The 20788-nt window shown below is 44.9% G+C and overlaps 1 protein-coding gene across 5 annotated transcripts in view; it reads right to left on the reverse strand.

Moving 5' to 3' along the window:
• Window positions 1-20788, reverse strand: part of LOC139267493 (WD repeat-containing protein 26) — a 135043-nt gene that overhangs the window by 27277 nt on the left and 86978 nt on the right. For all 5 annotated transcript variants that reach the window (XR_011593918.1, XM_070885894.1, XM_070885892.1 and 2 more), the window contains exon 10: window positions 10332-10477. Coding sequence is in view for 4 of the 5 variants with exons in the window: in XM_070885894.1 (XP_070741995.1) it covers window positions 10332-10477 (146 nt within the window). In the remaining variant the exon portion in view is untranslated. The remainder of the gene's footprint in view (window positions 1-10331; window positions 10478-20788) is intronic.

The raw sequence follows: 20788 nt of genomic DNA on the forward strand, positions 1-20788 counted from the left end.
GGGTTCGTCCAGGCTGTACAGGCCTTAATGGGAGCATCCACTCTAAATTGGGGATTGATAATGCAGACCCGCCAGAAAAAGGGAGAAAACGGCAATGACTACGGAGAGAGGTTATGGTTCCAATACCAAGAATCCTCAGGACAGGCGGCCCCGAACAGAGACGACCCAGTCTTCGTGAAAATGTTTAAGGACGGCCTTTCGGCTGATCATCAAAAGATCTTAAAAATGGGGGTGGTAGTCGTGGACACCAATGATCAAGCTGTTCAGTGGGCATGCCACATTAACTGTGGGGGAATAAAAGAAGAAGTGGTCGCGGCTAAGAGTAGTAAGAGTGCGGGCCGAGGGGAATGCTACAACTGTGGCAAGACGGCATTTTGCCGCCGACTGTAGGGGCCCCAAAAGACCAACCTTCTGATGTGACAATTGCAGGAAAAAGGGACATGCCACTGATAAATGTTGGGCGCCCAAGGAGAAAAGAGTCAGTCAGTCAGGCCTTAGAGTAGAGGAGATGAACCAACAGCAGCTAATCACAGCGCTGAGGGCCTTAGGAAGGGACTGAAGGCCAGCGGGAGAGGATCAGCGTATTCACATAACAGCGCTGTTAGGGGGCCGGCAGTGTGATATGTTAGTGGATACCGGAGCATCGGTAACAGATATTCCCTTACCCACAACGAAACATGTAGTCCATATAACTGGCGTGGGAGGATCGGCCACCAAAGCCCACCAGAGTGAAGTAATTCTATTGGAGATAGCCGGTATTCTGATCCCGGCACAATTTTATGTATGCCCAAATGCAGAAGGGACCATATTGGGGATCGACCTCCTGGAACAGTTAGAGGCACTAAGACCCACAGAATAAGAATAGTTTGGAGAAATAAGGGAGAACGCAAAATCATGACGTATAGGGAACAGACTAATTTGCACAATCACACAAAGGTCGGAAGTGTGCAACTTCTTACCAGAGATTAGGATACAGCAGGAGGGAAGTGTGGGCTCAATCAAAGCAGGATTGTGGGCTGGTAAAGACCAAACCAGTGGTCATTCCTGGGCCCGAACACACTCCTCATAAGCAATACCCCATTAAACCTGAAGCCCGAGAGGCCGTAAAACAAATAGTGCAGGACCTCTTGTGGAGTGGCGTCCTTCGGGAAGCCGAAAGCACTACGAACTCGCCAACCTGGCCCGTAAAGAAACCAGATGGGTCATACTGATTGACCATAGACTATACGGCGTAAAATAAAGTAACTCCCCGCCAGCAGCCCATCGTAGCAAGCCCAGCGACCATATTTAATGGTTATTCACGGTCTTAGATATAGCTAATGAATTTTGGTCCATACCATTAGCTCAAGAATCCCAAGATATTTCACCGAACTATGAGTCGAGCCTTGGAAACCGTAGGTTTAGCCCCCTACCGAAGTACCAGCCTCCAATATGTGGACGATCTGTTGATTGCCTCAAAGGAGAGAGGACAAATGGAGGCTCTAATTGAAACCTTAGAAGCCTTAAAGAAAGCAGGATTTAAGGTAAATCCCAAGAAAGCTCAGATCGGATTGAAGGAAGCAATTCGCATTATGCCTCGACCGAAAACGGTCCAAGGAGCACATAAAGTATTAGGACTCTTTATAACCAACGTCGCGGCAATCGCGGAACCCATACAGAGACTAGTTAAGGGAGGAAAACCAGCTCTAGAAAGTGTGGAGTGGGGCCTGGAACAAGAAACAGCATACAGCCAGATAAAGGAAGCCCTGATGTCGGCACCAGGCCTTGGACTGCCTAATATGAACGCACCGATTCACATTCATTGTGAAAACGAGGGCGGGTTTTATGGAGCAGTAGTTACTCAAATGCATGGAAACCAAGTCTGCCCAGTAGCTTACTATTTCACCCAGCAGTCGCCCGTGGCAGGGGTCTGTCAAGATGTGTAGCAGCCTTGGACTGCGTAACGTGGACGGTGAAAGTTAGTGAGCCAGTAGTAATTACAGGGGAGGTTATACTACATACCAAACATACCTTGGTGGAAATGCTCAACACCAGGAAATTGCGCTCCGTGTCCAACATCCGCCAGGCCAAATGGAAAGCAGTATTACTTCCCTTAGATGGGTCTGTAAAAATTATACGAAACACGGGGGAGAACCCAGCAGAGGGCCTCTTATCCGTGGGTGAGCCTCATGAGTGCCAGGCACAGGAATGGGAGGACTCACCGGGACACACAAGTGAGATTCCCCTTGAAAACCCCGAGCTGATCCTGTACGTGGATGGGTCCCGGAAATCGATTCCGACCAGGGAACTCATTTTACCGGACAAATAATGAAGGTGTGTGCTATGTTGGGTATTAGACAGAAGTTTCATATCCCCTACCACCCGCAAAGCTCTGGGATGGTAGAACGTATGAACAGGACACTTAAAACAGCCCGAGCAAAGGCCATCCAAGAGACGGGACAAGCTTGGGCGGATTTACTACCCACAATCTTGATGAGACAAAGGGCAATTCCTAACCGAGTGACGGGATTAACTACATATGAGTTGATGACAGGCAGGGCGATGCGCCTGCCGGAAGGAATCATAACTGGGGGATCCGACGTAGGACCCGAGGGATCGGATTAGAAAGTAAGTCTTGGAACTGAGTAAGCAACTTAAGGAACGGAGGAAGGAAGTGAGGGAATGGCAAGCAGGCAGGGACGAACAGAAGGAATTGGAGGACCAGCAGGTAGGTGCGAAAGTAATGGTAAAACGTCTGCCAGGATGAATGGAGTTTGCTCCCCGTTGGTCTGGCCCATTTGAAGTCCTAATTAGCGGAGATACGTGCGCCTGCATAGATATGGGTGGTGTTAGGTTCGAAAATCCACGGTCACATTTGAAACAACGCAAGGGCAAGAAAACCAACATGGGATCGTTCCATACACTAAATGAACATTTTTGGCCAAGTAAAAGCAGGCTGGGAAAACGTGTGGGCGGATACAGACATTGTGGAGTCTGGCTCACAAGCGAGACCGAGGCACTGGCCAATGGGGGAAAAGTGCATTCTGGCAGGCCAATCAGGGGTCGAGTCGGGCCTGAAGTGGGGAAATCTTCAACCAATAAGGACTCCCCAGCCCAGTTTGAAAATGACTCCCCTCCCCCCCCCCCGCAAATCAAACTACGAATGTGGGCCATTATCTACCTAACTAATATGGACAATAGATTGGAATTAAAACTATGAATCACTGCAGGAATGGCCCACTGACTCCCAGGACTATAACAAAGGCCCACAGACGTCCAGGCACCTATATGCACTGAAACAATACCCTGGTCCTCACACCTGCGTGTACCTGTGACATCTTCTGATTAAATATTCCAAGCTATCTCCCCGCCCAAACTTACACAATGGACCACCCACTGGGTTTGAGCGCAAAAAGACCAGAACTGAATACAAATATAGGATACAGAACGGCGAGAGAAAGGGAGCGGCGGCGGCGAGAGAAAGGGAGCGGCGGCGGCGGCGAGAGAAAGGGAGCGGTGGAGAAGAAAAGCAGTTGCGGAGAAAAGGAATTGTGGACCAAGAAGGAGCTGAGAGAGTTTTGCAAACTTTGATTTTGGTCGAGACTAAAAACCCACGAGCCAACCTCCTGGTTAGTAAGTGGCAGCAGGTGCTGCTGTTAGCCCTGAACACACTGGACAGAGCTGTGCAGACCTGGACACCTGGTTCAGTAACCTGGATTCACAGGTGTAGTCTGACGATAATCAAGAGGCAGATAGAAGAAACCGACGCAACATCGAAGAAGTAAACTGAACAAGATAAAACCCACCCCAGAGGGACCCCGAGCTCCTTGGAGTTGATAGGATTATGAGTATAGCCCAAACCCCCTCACAGACTCAATTTAGGATAGGAATTGGTAGGAAGGGTGGGAGTGGGAGGTGTGGTTGTGTGTGAGTGGGATGTTTTAACCTCTTGTTTTCCCCTTCCCTGTTGCCAGATTTTTCGGGTTGTTGAATGAGATTGAATGCCATTACTGCCATTTTATGACCTCTTCCTATGCCCTCTATCTTTGTGTTTGCTATTCTAAATAAACAACATTAGCCATTTTGTACTCTTACCCACTGTGTCTGGTGCCTCGTTACTCACCCACCCTCATAAATCGCACGTACAGAACCCCAGGGGAGTGTGGATTCGAACCCACACCCCAAGCTCCCCTTACAGTGAGGTTGGCCGATGGAAACATTGGTCTCAGCTCGAAGAATATGAATCCAACCACCCCAGCACAAGCAAACAAAACAAATAACCCTGCCTTCATACACATTCTAGGAAACTGAAGGCGGATGCATCAGCAGAAAACGCCGGAAGAAATAAAGACGATCCAAGATGAATGTGTTACGCGATATTATGTGCAGTTTGCTTTTTGTGTAATTGTAATATGTAGCCTCGGGAGGACTCAGGCCAGAGTACCCCCACGGACCAAGAGAGTTACATGTGAACACCTTTTTGTACATGTCATACACCTATGCCAAGAAAGCCAACGTTGCCAGCTGTTGGGTCTGTACCCATGTCCCCACACACTTGGAGGAAGGAATTCCCCGACAACCAATCCCACTTAGTGATGATGAGACGGCCAGCTGGATGTTTGGAGTTAGAACAGGATCCACAAGTGTTGGCTCTTATGCCAAAGAGGCAGACGGTAGCACCATAATAAAACTTAAAAGTCATGGGTATAATCCAGAGCAGTGTAGTGGGTGGACACAGTCAACCTTTAACAATTCCTATCTACCACCGTTCCTGAGAACAAGGTGTAAGAAGGGACAGGGAGGGGGGCTACACCTCACAAGGCAGGGACGACCGGAAGATCCTATTGTGGAGTACAGTAACAGCACATATAGCCTTACCTTACCTGCCGAAGGTGATAGGGTGACACTCCCGTCATTAAACAGAACTGGTGACTTCTCGGTCCAATGGGACCCCCCCAGCGATAAATAAGTATACGCCGTACAACGGGACTCATTTTGTGTGCGGTCACAGGGCCTACCCCTGGTTTCCCCGAGAATGGACGGGTTCTTGTTATCTGGCTTATATTGTACCTACATGTATCACCTGGGTTCTCTGAAGGACCTTCACCGGAGAGTCAGACGAGCCATCACGGAGGCTGAAAGATTCTGGGCCACTGCGTTTCCCTGGTACTGAGCAGGTAAATTGGCAAGGGAATCCATTAACATGGCTTGGGTCCTGGAACAGGTGGCCAACGATACAGCTGAAGCCCTAGTTAAGGTTAATGCAGAGATGGTAGCCCTCCGCACAGTAGCTCTGCAAAATCGGATGGCCCTTGACCATGTGTTGGCAGAAAAAGGGGGAACCTGTGCCCTCACCGGGGCCGAATGTTGTACCACCAGCCTCCATGTTGTGGGACTGGTTCTCAGGGTGGTTAGGATCTATGGGAATGTTACTAATCCAAGGTCTGGTTACCTTTGTAGTGGTGGTAATAATGCTGTATTGCCTATGTATGTTACTTAAATGTTGTATAAGCAAAGCAGTCATCTTTACTATCAAGCAGACCTGTAACCCATCCATCCTCAAACTACGAGAACCTAGTGGTGTCTCAGAAGGTGGCGTACATACGCCCAAAACACCTATATGATGGGGTTTCACAAGCAGCAGAATGAGGTGCGACAGGAGATGGGAACCGGAGTGGAGACCCTGGGGCTCAGGAACCGGCACATCACATCACCAATTTCTGCATAAAGACCAGGTATACGTTGGCCTAGAATTATGTACATGAAAAATTTCAGCCAAATGAGAGATTGAAGGGTTAATAGCATTAGTGCGGAATTGCTGTGCTTGAGAAAATAAGCAATTGCGAAAAGGTCACAAGACGCTGAGCAACATGGAAACCAACTTGGTCGACTACACACCAGATGCTGGCCGAAGATAAGGAGGTGTGCCTCCTTGACAAACTATTAATAATAGGGACTTTAGTATGTCAGATGATCGGGTCATGTATTAATGTGACCTCTGCGGTTTATGACTTTAAATATGCTGTTTGTGTAACACTAAGTTGAGTTTTGTGCCTGGTCGAGGGACCTCCACACAACTCCCATGGTACCTTGTATTAATAAACTGTGCGTTCTCTACTCTCTAATTTTGGTCTCGAAGTAGATTTATTTCTATCTCAAGGTTTTACCCCAACACTCCCTCTGTGTTGTCTGAACAAAAATAATCAAAAACTGACAAAAATGAAACAGTAAAATATAAAAGTTAAAATTTGGCATATTTGATGATCTTATAACTTAGGGGTCAATCATTCTCATTACCATAAACTACAACACTAATGAAACTCTAAATCCTCAGCCCTGATGAGCTGTAGCTACCATTGCTTCCTAGAGTCCCTCTTCACCCTCCAAATGATCATTTTAAATTGATGACCACCCTCATCATTGACTCCCCAACCAAAGGAAATAGTATTTCCCTATTCACCATACAAACTTCTCAATTAAAAAAAAACTTATTAAATTTCCTCAGCCTTCCCTACTCCAGTGGAAATAGCCCCTGCATCTCAAGTCTTTCCTCTCAAATATAGTTTCCCATCCCAAGTATCATCCTGGTAGACCTATGGATATACTATTTAAGGCATTAATACCCTTTCTATAAAGCTGTACACCAAATTCTAAAAGTGCCCTAAACCAATGTTTGATTCATTAGGATTTCATTACTCTTGCACCCTACACTCCTACTTCTAAAATTCAAAATTTTATTCCCTTTTTTTATGGCTTTATCGACCTGCACTCACACTAAGGTGATAATATATTTGAACCCCTCGGTCTCAATTCATCCACTTCAGTGTATTTCTATGTATACCACAGTAGCATTCTTTGTTTTTCCTCCCAAAAAGCAATTATCTCACTCTTATACATATTGAAGTGCACCTGCCAGCCCGTTTCACTCTATATTAATCCAAGTCTACCTGACGGCTTTTACAGTGCTCCTCACAATTTACCAAACCTACTTTTGTGTCATTAGCAAATTTCAGTAAATGTTGGTCCCTTAGAAGATGAGAAGGGGGATTTAATAATGGGAAATGTAGAAATGGCTGAGACCTTAAACAATTATTTTGCTTCGGTCTTCACAGTGGAAGACACAAAAACCATGCCAAAAATCTCTGGTCACGGGAATGTGGGAAGGGAGGACCTTGAGACAATCACTATCACTAGGGAGGTAGTGCTGGACAGGCTAATGGGACTCAAGGTAGACAAGTCCCCTGGTCCTGATGAAATGCATTCCAGGGTATTAAAAGAGATGGCGGAAGTTATAGCAGATGCATTCGTTATAATCTACCAAAATTCTCTGCACTCTGGGGAGGTACCAGCGGATTGGAAAGCAGCTAATCTAACGCCTCTGTTTAAAAAAGGGGGAGACAAAAGGCAGGTAACTATAGGCCGGTTAGTTTAACATCTGTAGTGGGGGAAATGCTTGAAACTATCACTAAGGAAGAAATAACAGGACATCTAGATTGCAATTACGCAGATGCAACATGGATTCATGAAGGGGAAATCATGTTTAACTAATTTACTAGAATTCTTTGAAATAACGAGCATGGTGGATAGAGGTGTACCGATGGATGTGATGTATTTAGATTTCCAAAAGGCATTCGATAAGGTGCCACACAAAAGGTTACTGCAGAAGATAAAGGTACGCGGAGTCAGAAGAAATGTATTAGCATGGATAGAGAATTGGCTGGCTAACAGAAAGCAGAGAGTCGGGATAAATGGGTCCTTTTCGGGTTGGAAATCGGTGGTTAGTGGTGTGCCACAGGGATCGGTGCTGGGACCACAACTGTTTACAATATACATAGATGACAGGGAAGAGGGGACAGAGTGTAGTGTAACAAAATTTGCAGATGACACAAAGATTAGTGGGAAAGAGGATTGTGTAGAGGACAGAGAGAGGCTGCAAAGAGATTTAGATAGGTTAAGCGAATGGGCTAAGGTTTGGCAGATGGAATACAATGTCGGAAAGTGTGAGGTCATCCACCTTGGGAAAAAAAAACAGTAAAAGGGAATATTATTTGAATGGGGAGAAATTACAACATGCTGCGGTGCAGAGGGACCTGGGGGTCCTTGTGCATGAAACTCTTTTAGAGTCTACCTGCAAAACATAAAACATTAAACCGTGCCACCCGACCTGGGTGAAACTCTTTTTGGAATAAACCGTGCCACCCGACCTGGGTGAATCCCAAAAAGTTAGTTTGCAGGTAATCAGAAAGGCGAATGGAATGTTGGCCTTCATTGCGAGAGGGATGGAGCACAAAAGCAGGGAGGTCCTGCTGCAATGGTGAGACCGCAACTGGAATACTGCGTGCAGTTTTGGTCACCTTACTTAAGGAAGGATGTACTGGCTTTGGAGGGGGTACAGAGACGATTCACTTGGCTGATTCCGGAGATGAGGGGGTTACCTTATGATGATAGATTGAGTAGACTGGGTCTTTACTTGTTGGAGTTCAGAAGGATGAGGGGTGATCTTATAGAAACATTTAAAATAATGAAAGGGATAGACAAGATAGAGGCAGAGAGGTTGTTTCCATTGGTCGGGGAGACTAGAACTAGGGGGCACAGCCTCAAAATACGGGGGAGCCAATTTAAAACCGAGTTGAGAAGGAATTTCTTCTCCCAGAGGGTTGTGAATCTGTGGAATTCTCTGCCCAAGCAAGCAGTTGAGGCTAGCTCATTGAATGTATTCAAGTCACAGATAGATAGATTTTTAACCAATAAGAGAATTAAGGGTTATGGGGAGCGGGCGGGTAAGTGGAGCTGAGTCCACGGCCAGATCAGCCATGATCTTGTTGAATGGCGGAGCAGGCTCGAGGAGCGAAATGGCCGACTCCTGTTCCTAATTCTTATGTTCTTAATTTCAGGATTATGTTCCGCATAGCCAAATCATCTACATACACAGAGCAAAAGTGGACCGAGCCGAGGTACACCATTTATAACCCTTCTCCAATCTGAGCAAAACCCATTTCCCCTTATTTCTTTGCTGTCCAGCAACCAACTTTCTATCCATTTTGCTACACTTCCTCTTATACCGTACACTAAAATTTTCCTAACAACTCTCTTGAGACACCATATCAGATGACTTGAGGATCCATATACACTACATCTACTGCATTCCTTTTATCTACCCAGCCACTTCTTTAAAAAATTCTTACATTTATAAAGCATGATTTACCTTCCTGGGATGAGAGGGTTGTCCTATGAGGATAGAATGGGCCTATACTCTCTGGAGTTTAGATGAATGAAAGGTGATCTCATTGAAACATATAAGATTCTAAGGGCTTGACTGGGTAGATGCTAAGAGGATGGGGAGTTAGAACTAGGGAACATAATCTCAGGATAAGGGGCCGACCATTTAGGACGGAGAGGAGGAGCCATTTCTTCACTCAGAGGGCTGTGAATCTTTGGAATTCTCTACCTCAGAGGGCTGTGAATGCTCAGTCGTTGAGTATATTCAAGGCTGAGATCGATAGATTTTTGGACTCTGAGGGAATCAAGGGATATTGGGATCGGGCAGGAAAGGGAGTTGTGGTCAAAGATCAGCCATGATCTTATTGAATGGCGGAGTAGGCTTGAGAGGCCATATGGCCTACTGCTACTCCTGCTTATGTTTCTAACAAATTCTAGGCTGATTGTCCTCAATTAACCCATGTATTTCTAAATGCTCACCAATTTTATTAAGGTACAAGGATTGAGCTTAAATGGGATGAATGACCTTTTCTTATATTCTAATGTTGCTGACAGAGAAACAGCATAATAATTCCTAAGACACACAGTAGAAGGGAGCTATAAAATGAGCATCTGAAGTAAGCTGGGTCCATCATACTCCAATGTGCTGCCCCCATGGAGTATAATGCATAGCCCTGCGTGCAGTTCCACAAACTTGACATTGCCATCAGGGAGAGTTACTCAGGAAGGCAAAACCTGAAGTAAAGTCAATCAGGTTGGCTGCACTGTTAAGGCCGATCCCCAATAGCAATGGATGAAGCCTTCGAACAGCTTATCTGCCTGCAGTTGCAGATGGAATAGATACAGGGTGGGAGACCTCGGGGGATGGTAGGAATAGTTAAATTGGGCAAGAAAAATTAATAGCACTGGTAGGTGACACAGCGCACTGACACCACAATACTTGCAATGAAATACTGATCTCAGCACACCACTGCAAGTACAGAAACTTCGAAGAGTACAGGTCAGTGCCCAATAAGTATGTACTAGAAGTATCAAGTTATATTCACCATTAATGCCCCAACCCACTTTCATGGTATCAGATAGTCCAAATACAGCTTTAATCTCAATGTAAACAGTTAATCACAATGACTTACATATTCCTATCGGTCAGATCCTCGAAGTTGTAGCCTCGTATCCGCTGGTGTGTGTCCGAAGCAAGAACCGTTTTTCCATCGTTTAAACACCACAGGCACTGCACTCTCACACCTTCCCACGAATCCAGCAGATTTCCCTCCAAATCCTAGCCCAGACACAAAGAACTGTTACACATTTGAACACGGCAATGTCAGTAAGCTACTCTAGCTTTGTATAGCTAGAACATAATTCACACATAAGCACTTTCAAATAAGGGTTATGATTAGGAGGGGGAGCCCTGGCTGAGTTTTCTCTGCCATGCCTAGGGTCGCCAACTTCAATTATAGATCCCCAACTGATCAGCTAATTGAGCATAAATCAAATCAAAGGAATAAAACTTTGCTCATTTTTAAGTCTTTGAAAATCTCACATTAAATAAATAGGACTGTTTACTTTTTCAAAATTACATATTACATAGGATATACGGCACAGAAACAGACCATGCCGGCATTTATGCATCACTCGAGCCTCCTCCCGTCTTTCCTCATCTAAATCTATCAGCATAACCTTCTCTTCCCTTCTTCCTCATGTACTTGTCCAGCCTCCCCTTAAGTGCATCTATACTATTCACTTCAACCACTACAGCAACGGGAGCAGGAGGTCGAGTCCCTTAAAAAGTTAGCGGCAGTCAGGAGGGGCCACAGGAGCGGGAGGTCGAGGCCTTTAAAAAGGCCAGCAGCAGTCGGGAGGAGCTCGCAGGAGCGGGAGATCGAGGCCCTTAAAAAGGCCAGCGGCAGTCGGGAGGAGCTCGCAGGAGCGGGAGATCGAGGCCCTTAAAAAGGCCAGCGGCAGTCGGGAGGAGCTCGCAGGAGCGGGAGATCGAGGCCCTTAAAAAGGCCAGCGGCAGTCGGGAGGAGCCAGCTGGCGCAGGGACAAAAAGTTTTTAAAAAATCAAAATCGAAGTGTGATGTCACAACCAAGCGGGTAAGTGATTGGCTGGTGGATTGGTGAGTATTTTTCTTTTTCTTTTCAGTGGGAAACCTTTGGCATTGTTGTAAGTAGGATCTGCCAGTAAATATATGTGATCTTTATTATCTAAGGAGAGCCAGTTAATTGAGTCGGCTGTTTGCTGAGTGGCGGCTGGGTGTGTTGTGCTAAGGTTTAGAATTTAGTTCTACTTGATAGTTCAGAGTTTAACTAGAGGGATGGCAGGGCAGCTCAGTTCCATGGATTGCACATCCTGTGGCATGTGGGAAGTCCAGGGTGCTTCGCGCAGCTGGGGCGACCACGTGTGCAGGAGGTGTCTCCAGCTGCATCAACTCGAGCTCCGTGTTTTGGAGCTTGAACGGCAGCTGGGGTCAGTGCAGTACATCCGCGAGACTGAGAGCAATGTGGATAGCACGTTTCTAGAGGCGGTCACCCCACAGCTTAAGAGTGTGCAGGCAGAAATGGAATGGGTGACCGGCAGACAGAAGAGGAAGACTAGGCAGGTAGTGCAGGAGTCCCCCGAGTTCATCTTGCTCTCCAACCAATACTCTGTTCTGAGTCTCGGTGGGGGCGATGGTGGCTCTGGAGAGTGCAGCCAGAGCCAAGTCCATGGCACCATGGGTAGCTCAGCTGCACGGGGTGGGGGTGAGGAAGAAGAATGAAAGAGCTATAGTGGTAGGGGATTCAATAGTCAGGGGAGCAGACAAGCTGCAGACGTGACTCCAGGATGGTATGTTGCCTCCCTGGTACCAGGGTCAAGGAGGTCACTGAGCGGCTGCAGGGCATTCTGGGGGGAGAGGGTGAACAGCCAGAGGTTGTGGTCCACATCGGTACCAATGACATAGGTAAAAAGAGGGATGAGGTCCTACAGGCAGAGTTTAGGGAGCTGGGAGAGAGATTAAAAAACAGGACCTCAAAAAGGTAGTAATCTCCAGATTACTCCCAGTGCCACGAGCAAGTGAGTACATAATTAGGAGAATAGAGCAGATGAATACATGGCTGGAGAGATGGTGCAGGCGGGAGGGCTTTAGCTTCCTGAGGAATTGGCACCGCTTCTGGGCGAGGTGGGACCTGTACAAACCGGATGGGTTGTACCTTAACAGAGCCGGGGCCAATATCCTCGCCGGGGTGGGGGGTTGCTGGTGCTGTTGGGAGGGTTTAAACTAGCTTGGCAGGGGGATGGGAACCTGAGAATAGATACAGTAGGGAGGGGAATAAAGCTGGAATTAGAAAGCAAAAATAAAGAAAGTGAGTTTGAAGGAGAAAGGAAACAAGCAGGAAAAAAGGGCAAAATAACAAACTTAAAGGCACTTTGCCTAAATGCACGTAGCATTTGTAACAAACTAGATGAGTTGACGGCACAAATTGAGACAAATGGGTATGATCTGATATCCATTACAGAGACGTGGTTGCAAGGTGACCAGGACTATGCATTAAATATTAGGGGTACTTGACAGTCCGGAAGGACAGAAAGGAAAAGGAGGTGGGGTAGTAAACTGATAAAGGATGGAATCACTGCAATAGTCAGAAACGATATTGGCTCAAATGATATGGGTGTTGAAAAAGTTTGGGTGGAGATAAGGAACAATAAGGGGAAAAAGTCACTGGTGGACATAGTCTATAGGCCCCCTAACAGTAGCAACTCTGTTGGTCGGAGCATAAACCAGGAAATAGTGGGGGCTTGTAAAAAGAGAACAGCAATAATCATGGCTGATTTTAACCTCCATATTGATTGGACAAATCAAATTGGTCAGGGTCACCTTGAGGAGTTGTTCAAAGAGTGCATAAGGGACGGGTTCCTTGAGCAGTATGTAACGGAACCAACCAGGGGGCAAGCTATCTTAGATCTGGTCCTGTGTAATGAGACAGGATTAATAAAAAATCTCCTAGTCACGGATCCCCTTGGAATGAGTGATCATAGCATGATTGAATTTCAAATTCAGACAGAGGGTGAGAAAGTTCGATCTCTAACAAGCTTAAATACAGGAGACTATAAAGGTATGAGGGCAGAGTTGAGTAAAGTGGGCTGGGAAAATAGATTAAAGTGTAGGACGGTTGATGAACAGTGGTGTACATTTAAAGAGATATTTCACAACTCTGAATAAAAATATATTCCAGTGAGGAGGAAAGGGTGCAAGAGAAAAGACAACCATCCGTGGCTCACTAAAGAAATAAAGGACAGTATCCAATTAAAAACAAGGGCATACAAAGTGGCCAAAACGAGTGGGAGGACAGAAGACTGGGAAGCTTTTAAAAGCTAGCAAAGAACGACTAAAAAAAATGATTCAGAAAGGGAAGATAGATTATGAAAGTAAACTAGCACAAAATATAAAAACAGATAGCAAGAGCTTCTATAGATATATAAAAATTAAAAGAGTGGCTAAAGTAAATGTTGGTCCCTTAGAGGACGAGACCGGGGAATTAGTAATGGGGAACGCGGAGATGGCAGAAACTCTGAACAAATATTTTGTATCAGTCTTTACGGTAGAGGACACTAACAATATTCCGACAGTGGATAGTCAAGGGGCTATAGAGGGGGGAGGAACTTAACACAATCACTAAGGAGGTGATACTCAGTAAGATAATGGACTAAAGGCAGATAAATCCCCTGGACCTGATGGCTTGCATCCTAGGGTCTTAAGAGAAGAAGCGGCAGGGATTGTGGATGCATTGGTTGTAATTTACCAAAATTCCCTGGATTCTGGGGAGGTCCCAGCAGATTGGAAAACTGCAAATGTAACGCCCCTATTTAAAAAAGGAGGCAGACATAAAGCAGGAAACTATAGACCAGTTAGCCTAACATCTGTGGTTGGGAAAATGTTGGAGTCCATTATTAAAGAAGCAGTAGCAGAACATGTGGAAAAGCAAAATTTGGTCAGGCAGAGTCAGCATGGATTTATGAAGGGGAAGTCATGTTTAACAAATTTGCTGGAGTTCTTTGAGGATATAACGAACAGGGTGGATAAAGGGGAACCAGTGGATGTGGTGTATTTGGACTTCCACAAGGCATTTGACAAGGTGCCACATAAAAGGTTACTGCACAAGATAAAAGTTCACAGAGTTAGGGGTACTATATTAGCATGCTTAGAGGATTGGCTAACTAACAGAAAACAGAGTCAGGATAAATGGTTCATTCTCTGGTTGGCAACCAGTAACTAGTGGGATGTTGCAAGGATCAGTGCTAGGACCCCAACTATTTACAATCTATATACACGACTTGGAAGAAAGGACAGAGTGTAAAGTAGCCAAGTTTGCTGACGATACAAAGATGGGAAGAAAAGCAATGTGGTAAGAAGGACACAAAAAATCTGCAATAGGACATAGACAGGCTAAGTGAGTGGGCAATCATTTGGCAGATGGAGTATAATGTTGGAAAGTGGAAAGTGTGAGGTCATGCACTTTGGCAGAAAAAAATCAAAGAGAAAGGAGGATTGCAAGGTGCTGCAGTACAGGGGGACCTGGGAGTACTTGTGCATGAAACATAAAAGGATAGTATGCAGGTAACAGCAAGTGATCAGGAAGGCCAATGGTATCTTGGCCTTTATTGCAAAGGGGATGGAGCATAAAAGCAGGGAAGTCTTGCTACAGCTGTATAAGGTATTGGTGGGGCCACACCTGTAATATTGCGTGCAGTTTTGGTTTCCATATTTATGAAAGGATATACTTGCTTTGGAGGCAGTTCAGAGAAGGTTCACTAGGTTGATTCTGGGGATGAGGGGGTTGACTTATGAGGAAAGGTTGAGTAGGTTGGGTCTCTACTCATTGGAATTCAGATGAATGAGAAGTGATCTTATCGAAACATTTGACAAGGTGGATGCAGAGAGGATGTTTCCACTGATGGGGGAGACTCGAGCTAGAGGGCATGATCTTCGAATAAGGGGCCGCCCATTTAAAACAGAGATGAGAAGGAATTTCTTCTCTCAGAGGGTTGTAAATCTGTGGAATTCGCTGCCTCAGAGAGCTGTGGAAGCTGGGACATTGAATAAATTTAAGACACAAATAGACAGTTTCTTAAATGATAAGGGGATAAGGGACTATGGGGAGCAGGCGGGGAAGTGGAGCTGAGTCCATGATCAGATCAGCCATGATCTTATTAAATGGCGGAGCAGGCTCGAGGGGCCGTATGGCCTACTCCTGCTCCTATTTCTTATGTTCTTGTGTTCCTGTGGTAGCAAGTTCCACAATCACACCATTCTTTGGGAGTTTCTTCTGAATTCCCTATTGGATTTCTTGGTGACTATCTTATATTGATGGACTCTAGTTATGTTCTTGGTCTAACCAAGGTTCGATACAGGCTAAGCATAACTTCCCCGCTTTTCAATTCTATACCTCTAGAAATAAACCCTAGTGCTTGGTTTGCTTTTTATATGGCCTTGCTAACCTGTGACGCAAGTTTTAGTGATTTGTACTCAGAGATCCCTTTGTTCCTCTACCCCACCCAGACTCGCACCCTCCAACTAGTAAGTGACCTCCCTATTCTTCCTACCAAAAGTTAATACCTCACACTTATGTGTTGAACTTCATTTGCCAATTATATACCCATTCTGTAATTTGTTGTCGTCCTCCTCAGTATTAACTATCCCCCCAATTTGGTGTCATCTACAAACGTAGAAATTGTGTTTTTGACTCCAAAGTCTAAATCGTCAATATAAATTGTGAACAGTGGTCCCAGCATTGATCCTGTGGAACACCACTACCTACCTACCCTTCTGCCACTGTGAATAGCTACCTTTTACCCCTACTCTCAGCTTTCTGTCTTGAAGCCAGCTAGTTATCTATTCTGCTACGCATTCTCTGGCCTTGTTCATCAGTACCTTATTGAAGGCCTTTTTGAAAATCTAGATAAATTACATGTATTGCATTACCATTGTCTACTCTCTCTTATCTATTCAATAATTATTATAAAAATCAACTATGCCAGCAGAGAGATCTCAATTTTTAATTAACAGCCAGGCAACCAAAGTAGATCAATTTGATCCAATCTTTTATCCCACTTTTATTCAGTATCCACAATTACAGGCTTGGAACCAACATCTCTGAAGTCTGCTGTGGGAGTTCAGTCCTGCCCTGGAATCAGATTATATCTATTAAGTTAATCTCTCTTTCTTCAATCTGTTCAGCTACCTGATGTGCATTTCATTCAGGTTTTGTTCCAGATTATTGTTTTTTATTTCAAATTTTCAGCATTTCCATCTTTTTATTAGAGCCTGCATACTTAGCTAGTTCAGGTAAAGGTCAAGAACTGACTATATGTTTTGATACAGCCTTTGCAAGAACCATCCATAGCAAGTAATGAGGAAAATAGATCTGTACTAATAGATTAAGCAAATTAAATGTTGATGTTCAGTATATCCTATCTAGTGCATACAGGATAAATTAAAATTCAGAAGGGCCAGTATGCAGTTCGACAGATTCTCAATAAAAAGCATTTGAGGAATGGAATTTGTAGACTCTTAAAAATTAGCTCTTCCATTGAATGTTTGAGTAATAATGAAATGTGATGCCTTTGTCTTCAGCTTATTAGCTGGATGGGTGTGTTCACGTATATATTTGCTGAACTTTTAATATAAACTAGCTGAGGCCTGTTTGTAGTGAGCCCAGACAGCAAAAACTCCAATACAGTACACAATCCTAGATGAGGAGAGACTGGATCGACTGGGCCTATATTCACTGGAGTTTAGAAGGATGAGAGAGGATCTCACAGAAACCTAAAATTCTGATGGGACTGGACAGGTTAGACGCAGGAAGAATGTTCCCGATGTCAGGGAAGTCCAGAACCAGGGGTCACAATCTAAGGATAAGGGGTAAGCCATTTAGAACCGCGATAAGGAGAAACTTCTTCATTCAGAGAGTTGTTAACCTGTGGAATTCCCTACCGCAGAGAGTTGTTGATGCCAGTTCGTTAGATATATTCAAGAGGGAGTTAGATATGGCCCCTTACAGCTAAAGGGATCAAGGGGTATGAAGAGAAAGCAGGAAAGAGGTATTGAGATGAATGATCAGCCATGATTTTATTGAATGGTGGTGTCGGCTTGAAGGGCCGAATGGCCTAATCCTGCACCTATTTTCTATGTTTCTATGAACCTTCAAATGCAACGTGGCCATGGCTCCTTTAAATAAAGCAGCAGCTTTTTGGGGGATGTGCGGTGAAGAATATGAATAAGAGAATGCAACAGAACAGGCCAAACAATTTGATCCAATTGAAGTCAGTAGTGAACTGTGTAGCACTGGAGTATCTGGATCACAAAGTATTCTTTAAACAAAGTGTTCCTGATTAACTAGAAACTCGGCCACTTGCAGAGCGCTGTCTGGACTTGCTACAAACAGGCCTCAGCTGGTTTATATTCAAAGTTCAGCAAATATATACGTCAACACACCCATCCAGCTAATAAGCTGAAGACAAAGGCATCACATTTCAGTATTTGATACTGCAGCAACAGCAGGCATCTGCAAAGATGACCGAAGCAATATAGTGTTGGAGCTGGAAATGTTTACATATGGGACATTCAGGACCAGCAACCTGGGACTTTAAATATATTAAAAAAAGACTTACATGTTTAAGACCCAGATCTGGTGACAGCTCTCTCTCAATGTGCTTTCTCAGGGTTAAGTTTCTCCAAAGCAGAGAAGTCCTGCTACAACTGCTTACAGTTTTCGTCTCTTTATTTAAGGAGGGATATACTTGCATTGGAGGCAGTTCAGTGAAGTTCACTAGGTTGATTCCTGAGATGAAGGGTTTGACTTATGAAGAAAGGTTGAGTAGGTTGGGCCTATACACATTGGAATTCAGAAGAATGAGAGGTGATCTTATTGAAACATATAAGATAATGAGAGGGCTCGACAAGGTAGATTTAGAGAGAATGTTTCCACTCATGGGGAATCTAAAACTAGGTTCTAGGTTTTAGAATAAGGGGTCGCCCATTTAAAACTGAGATGGAGGAATTTCTTCTCTCAAAGGGTTGTAAATCTGTGAAATTCTCTGCCTCAGAGAGCTGCGGAGGCTGGGTAATTGAATATATTTAAACTGTGGATACAGATTTTTGAGCGAGAAGGGAGTAAAGGGTTATGGGGAGCAGGCAGGGAAGTGGAGCTGAGCCCATGATCAGATCAGCCATGATCTTATTGAATGGCAGAGCAGGATCGAGGGGCCAAATGGCCTACGCCGGCTCCTATTTATTGTTCTTAATTCAATTCATCATGCTCTCTCCTCTGATTTCACTACCCTGCTGTCCGTCCTTAATCTCTCCCTCCATTTAAATTCCTCAATCCACATTCATGGCCACCCCCTTGACCTTGCCATCTCTCGTGGACTCACTATTCCTACCGCGTCAGTTACATACAAGGCCATCTCTGACCATTTTCTTGTATTGCTCTCCATCCACATCCCCCTTCCCCCACCCAACCCTACTTCCTTCTGCATCTGCCCCTGGAAAAAAAACTCTTGCCCAACTCTCTCACAACTGCACTTATCAACTTAAAACTGTCCAACCTTTGGCCCTCTATTTCATGACATTTCTGCAGCCACCGATCTGCTCAACCACACCCTCACCACCACCTTTGATGCCCTAGTCCCTATTAAAACCATTACATAGAAACATAGAAAATAGGTGGAGTAGGCCATTCGAGCCTGCACCGCCATTCAATAAGATCATGGCTGATCATTCCCTCAGTACCCCTTTCCTGCTTTCTCACCATATTCCTTGATCCCTTTAGCCGTAAGGGCCATATCTAACACCCTCTTGAATATATCCAATGAACTGGCATCAACAACTCTGCGGCAGGGAATTCCACAGGTTAACAACTTTCTGAGTGAAGACGTTTCTCCTCATCTCAGTCCGAAATAGCCTACCCCTTATCCTAAGACTATGTTCCCTGGTTCTGGACTTCCCCAACATCGGGAACATTCTTCCCGCATCTAACTTGTCCAGTCCCGTCAGAATCTTATACGTTTCTATGAGATCCCCTCTCACCTTCTAAACTCCAGTGAATAAAAGCCCAGTTGATCCAGTCTCTCCTCATATGTCAGTCCAGCCATCCCGGGAATCAGTCTGGTGAACCTTCGCTGCACTCCCTCAATAGCAAGAACGTCCTTCCTCAGATTAGGAGACTAAAACTGAACACAATATTCCAGGTGAGGCCTCACCAAGCCCTTGTACAACTGCAGTAAGACCTCCCTGCTCCTATACTCAAATCCCCTAGCTATGAAGGCCAACATAACATTTGCCTTCTTCACCGCCTGCTGTACCTGCATGCCAACTTTCAATGACTGATGAACCATGACACCCAGGTCTCGTTGCAACTCGCCTTTTCCTAATCTGCCGCCATTCAAATAATATTCTGTCTTCGTGTTTTTGCCCCCAAAATGGATAACCTCACATTTATCCACATTATACTGCATCTGCCATGCATTTGCCCATTCACCTAACCTGTCCAAGTCACCCTGCAGCCTCTTAGCGTCCTCCTCACAGCTCACACCTCCACCCAGTTTAGTGTCATCTGCAAACTTGGAAATATTACACTCAATTCCTTCATCTAAATCATTAATGTATATTGTAAAGAGCTGGGGTCCTAGCATTGAGCCCTGCAGCACCCCACTCGTCACTGCCTGCCATTCTGAAAAGGACCCGTTTATCCCGACTCTCTGCTTCCTATCTGCCAACCAGTTCTCTATCCACGTCAGTACATTACCCCAAATACCATGTGCTTTGATTTTGCACACCAATCTCTTGTGCAGGATCTTGTCAAAAGCCTTTTGAAAGTCCAAATACACCACATCCACTGGTTCTCCTTTGTGCACTCTGCTAGTTACATCCTCAAAAAATTCCAGAAGATTCGTCAAGCATGATTTCCCTTTCATAAATCCATGCTGACTTAGACCGATCTTGTCACTGCTTTCCAAATGCGCTATTTCATCCTTTATGATTGATTCCAACATTTTCCCCACTACTGATGTCAGGCTAACCGGTCTATAATTACCCGTTTTCTCTCTCCCTCCTTTTTTAAAAACTGGTGTTACATTAGCTACCCTCCAGTCCGTAAGAACTGATCCCGAGTCGATAGACTGTTGGAAAATGATCACCAATGCATCCACTATTTCTAGGGCCACTTCCTTAAGTACTCTGGGATGCAGACTATCAGGCCTGGGGATTTATCAGCCTTCAATCCCATCAATTTCCCTTACACAATTTCCCGTTCCTCCCTCTAACTAGACCCACTGTCCCCTAGTACATTCAGAAGGTTATTTGTGTCTTCCTTTGTGAAGACAGAACTGAAGTATTTGTTCAATTGGTCTGCCATTTCTTTGTTCCCCATTATAAATTCACCTGAATCCAACTGCAAGGGACCTACATTTGTCTTCACCAATCTTTTTCTCTTCACATATTTATAAAAGCTTTTGCAGTCAGTTTTTATGTTCCCAGCAAGCTTCCTCTCGTACTCTATTTTCCCCCTCTTAATTAAACCCTTAGTCCTCCTCTGTTAAATTCTAAAT

The sequence above is a fragment of the Pristiophorus japonicus genome, chromosome 7 (genome assembly GCF_044704955.1).
Source record: "Pristiophorus japonicus isolate sPriJap1 chromosome 7, sPriJap1.hap1, whole genome shotgun sequence".
NCBI lineage: Eukaryota > Metazoa > Chordata > Chondrichthyes > Pristiophoridae > Pristiophorus > Pristiophorus japonicus.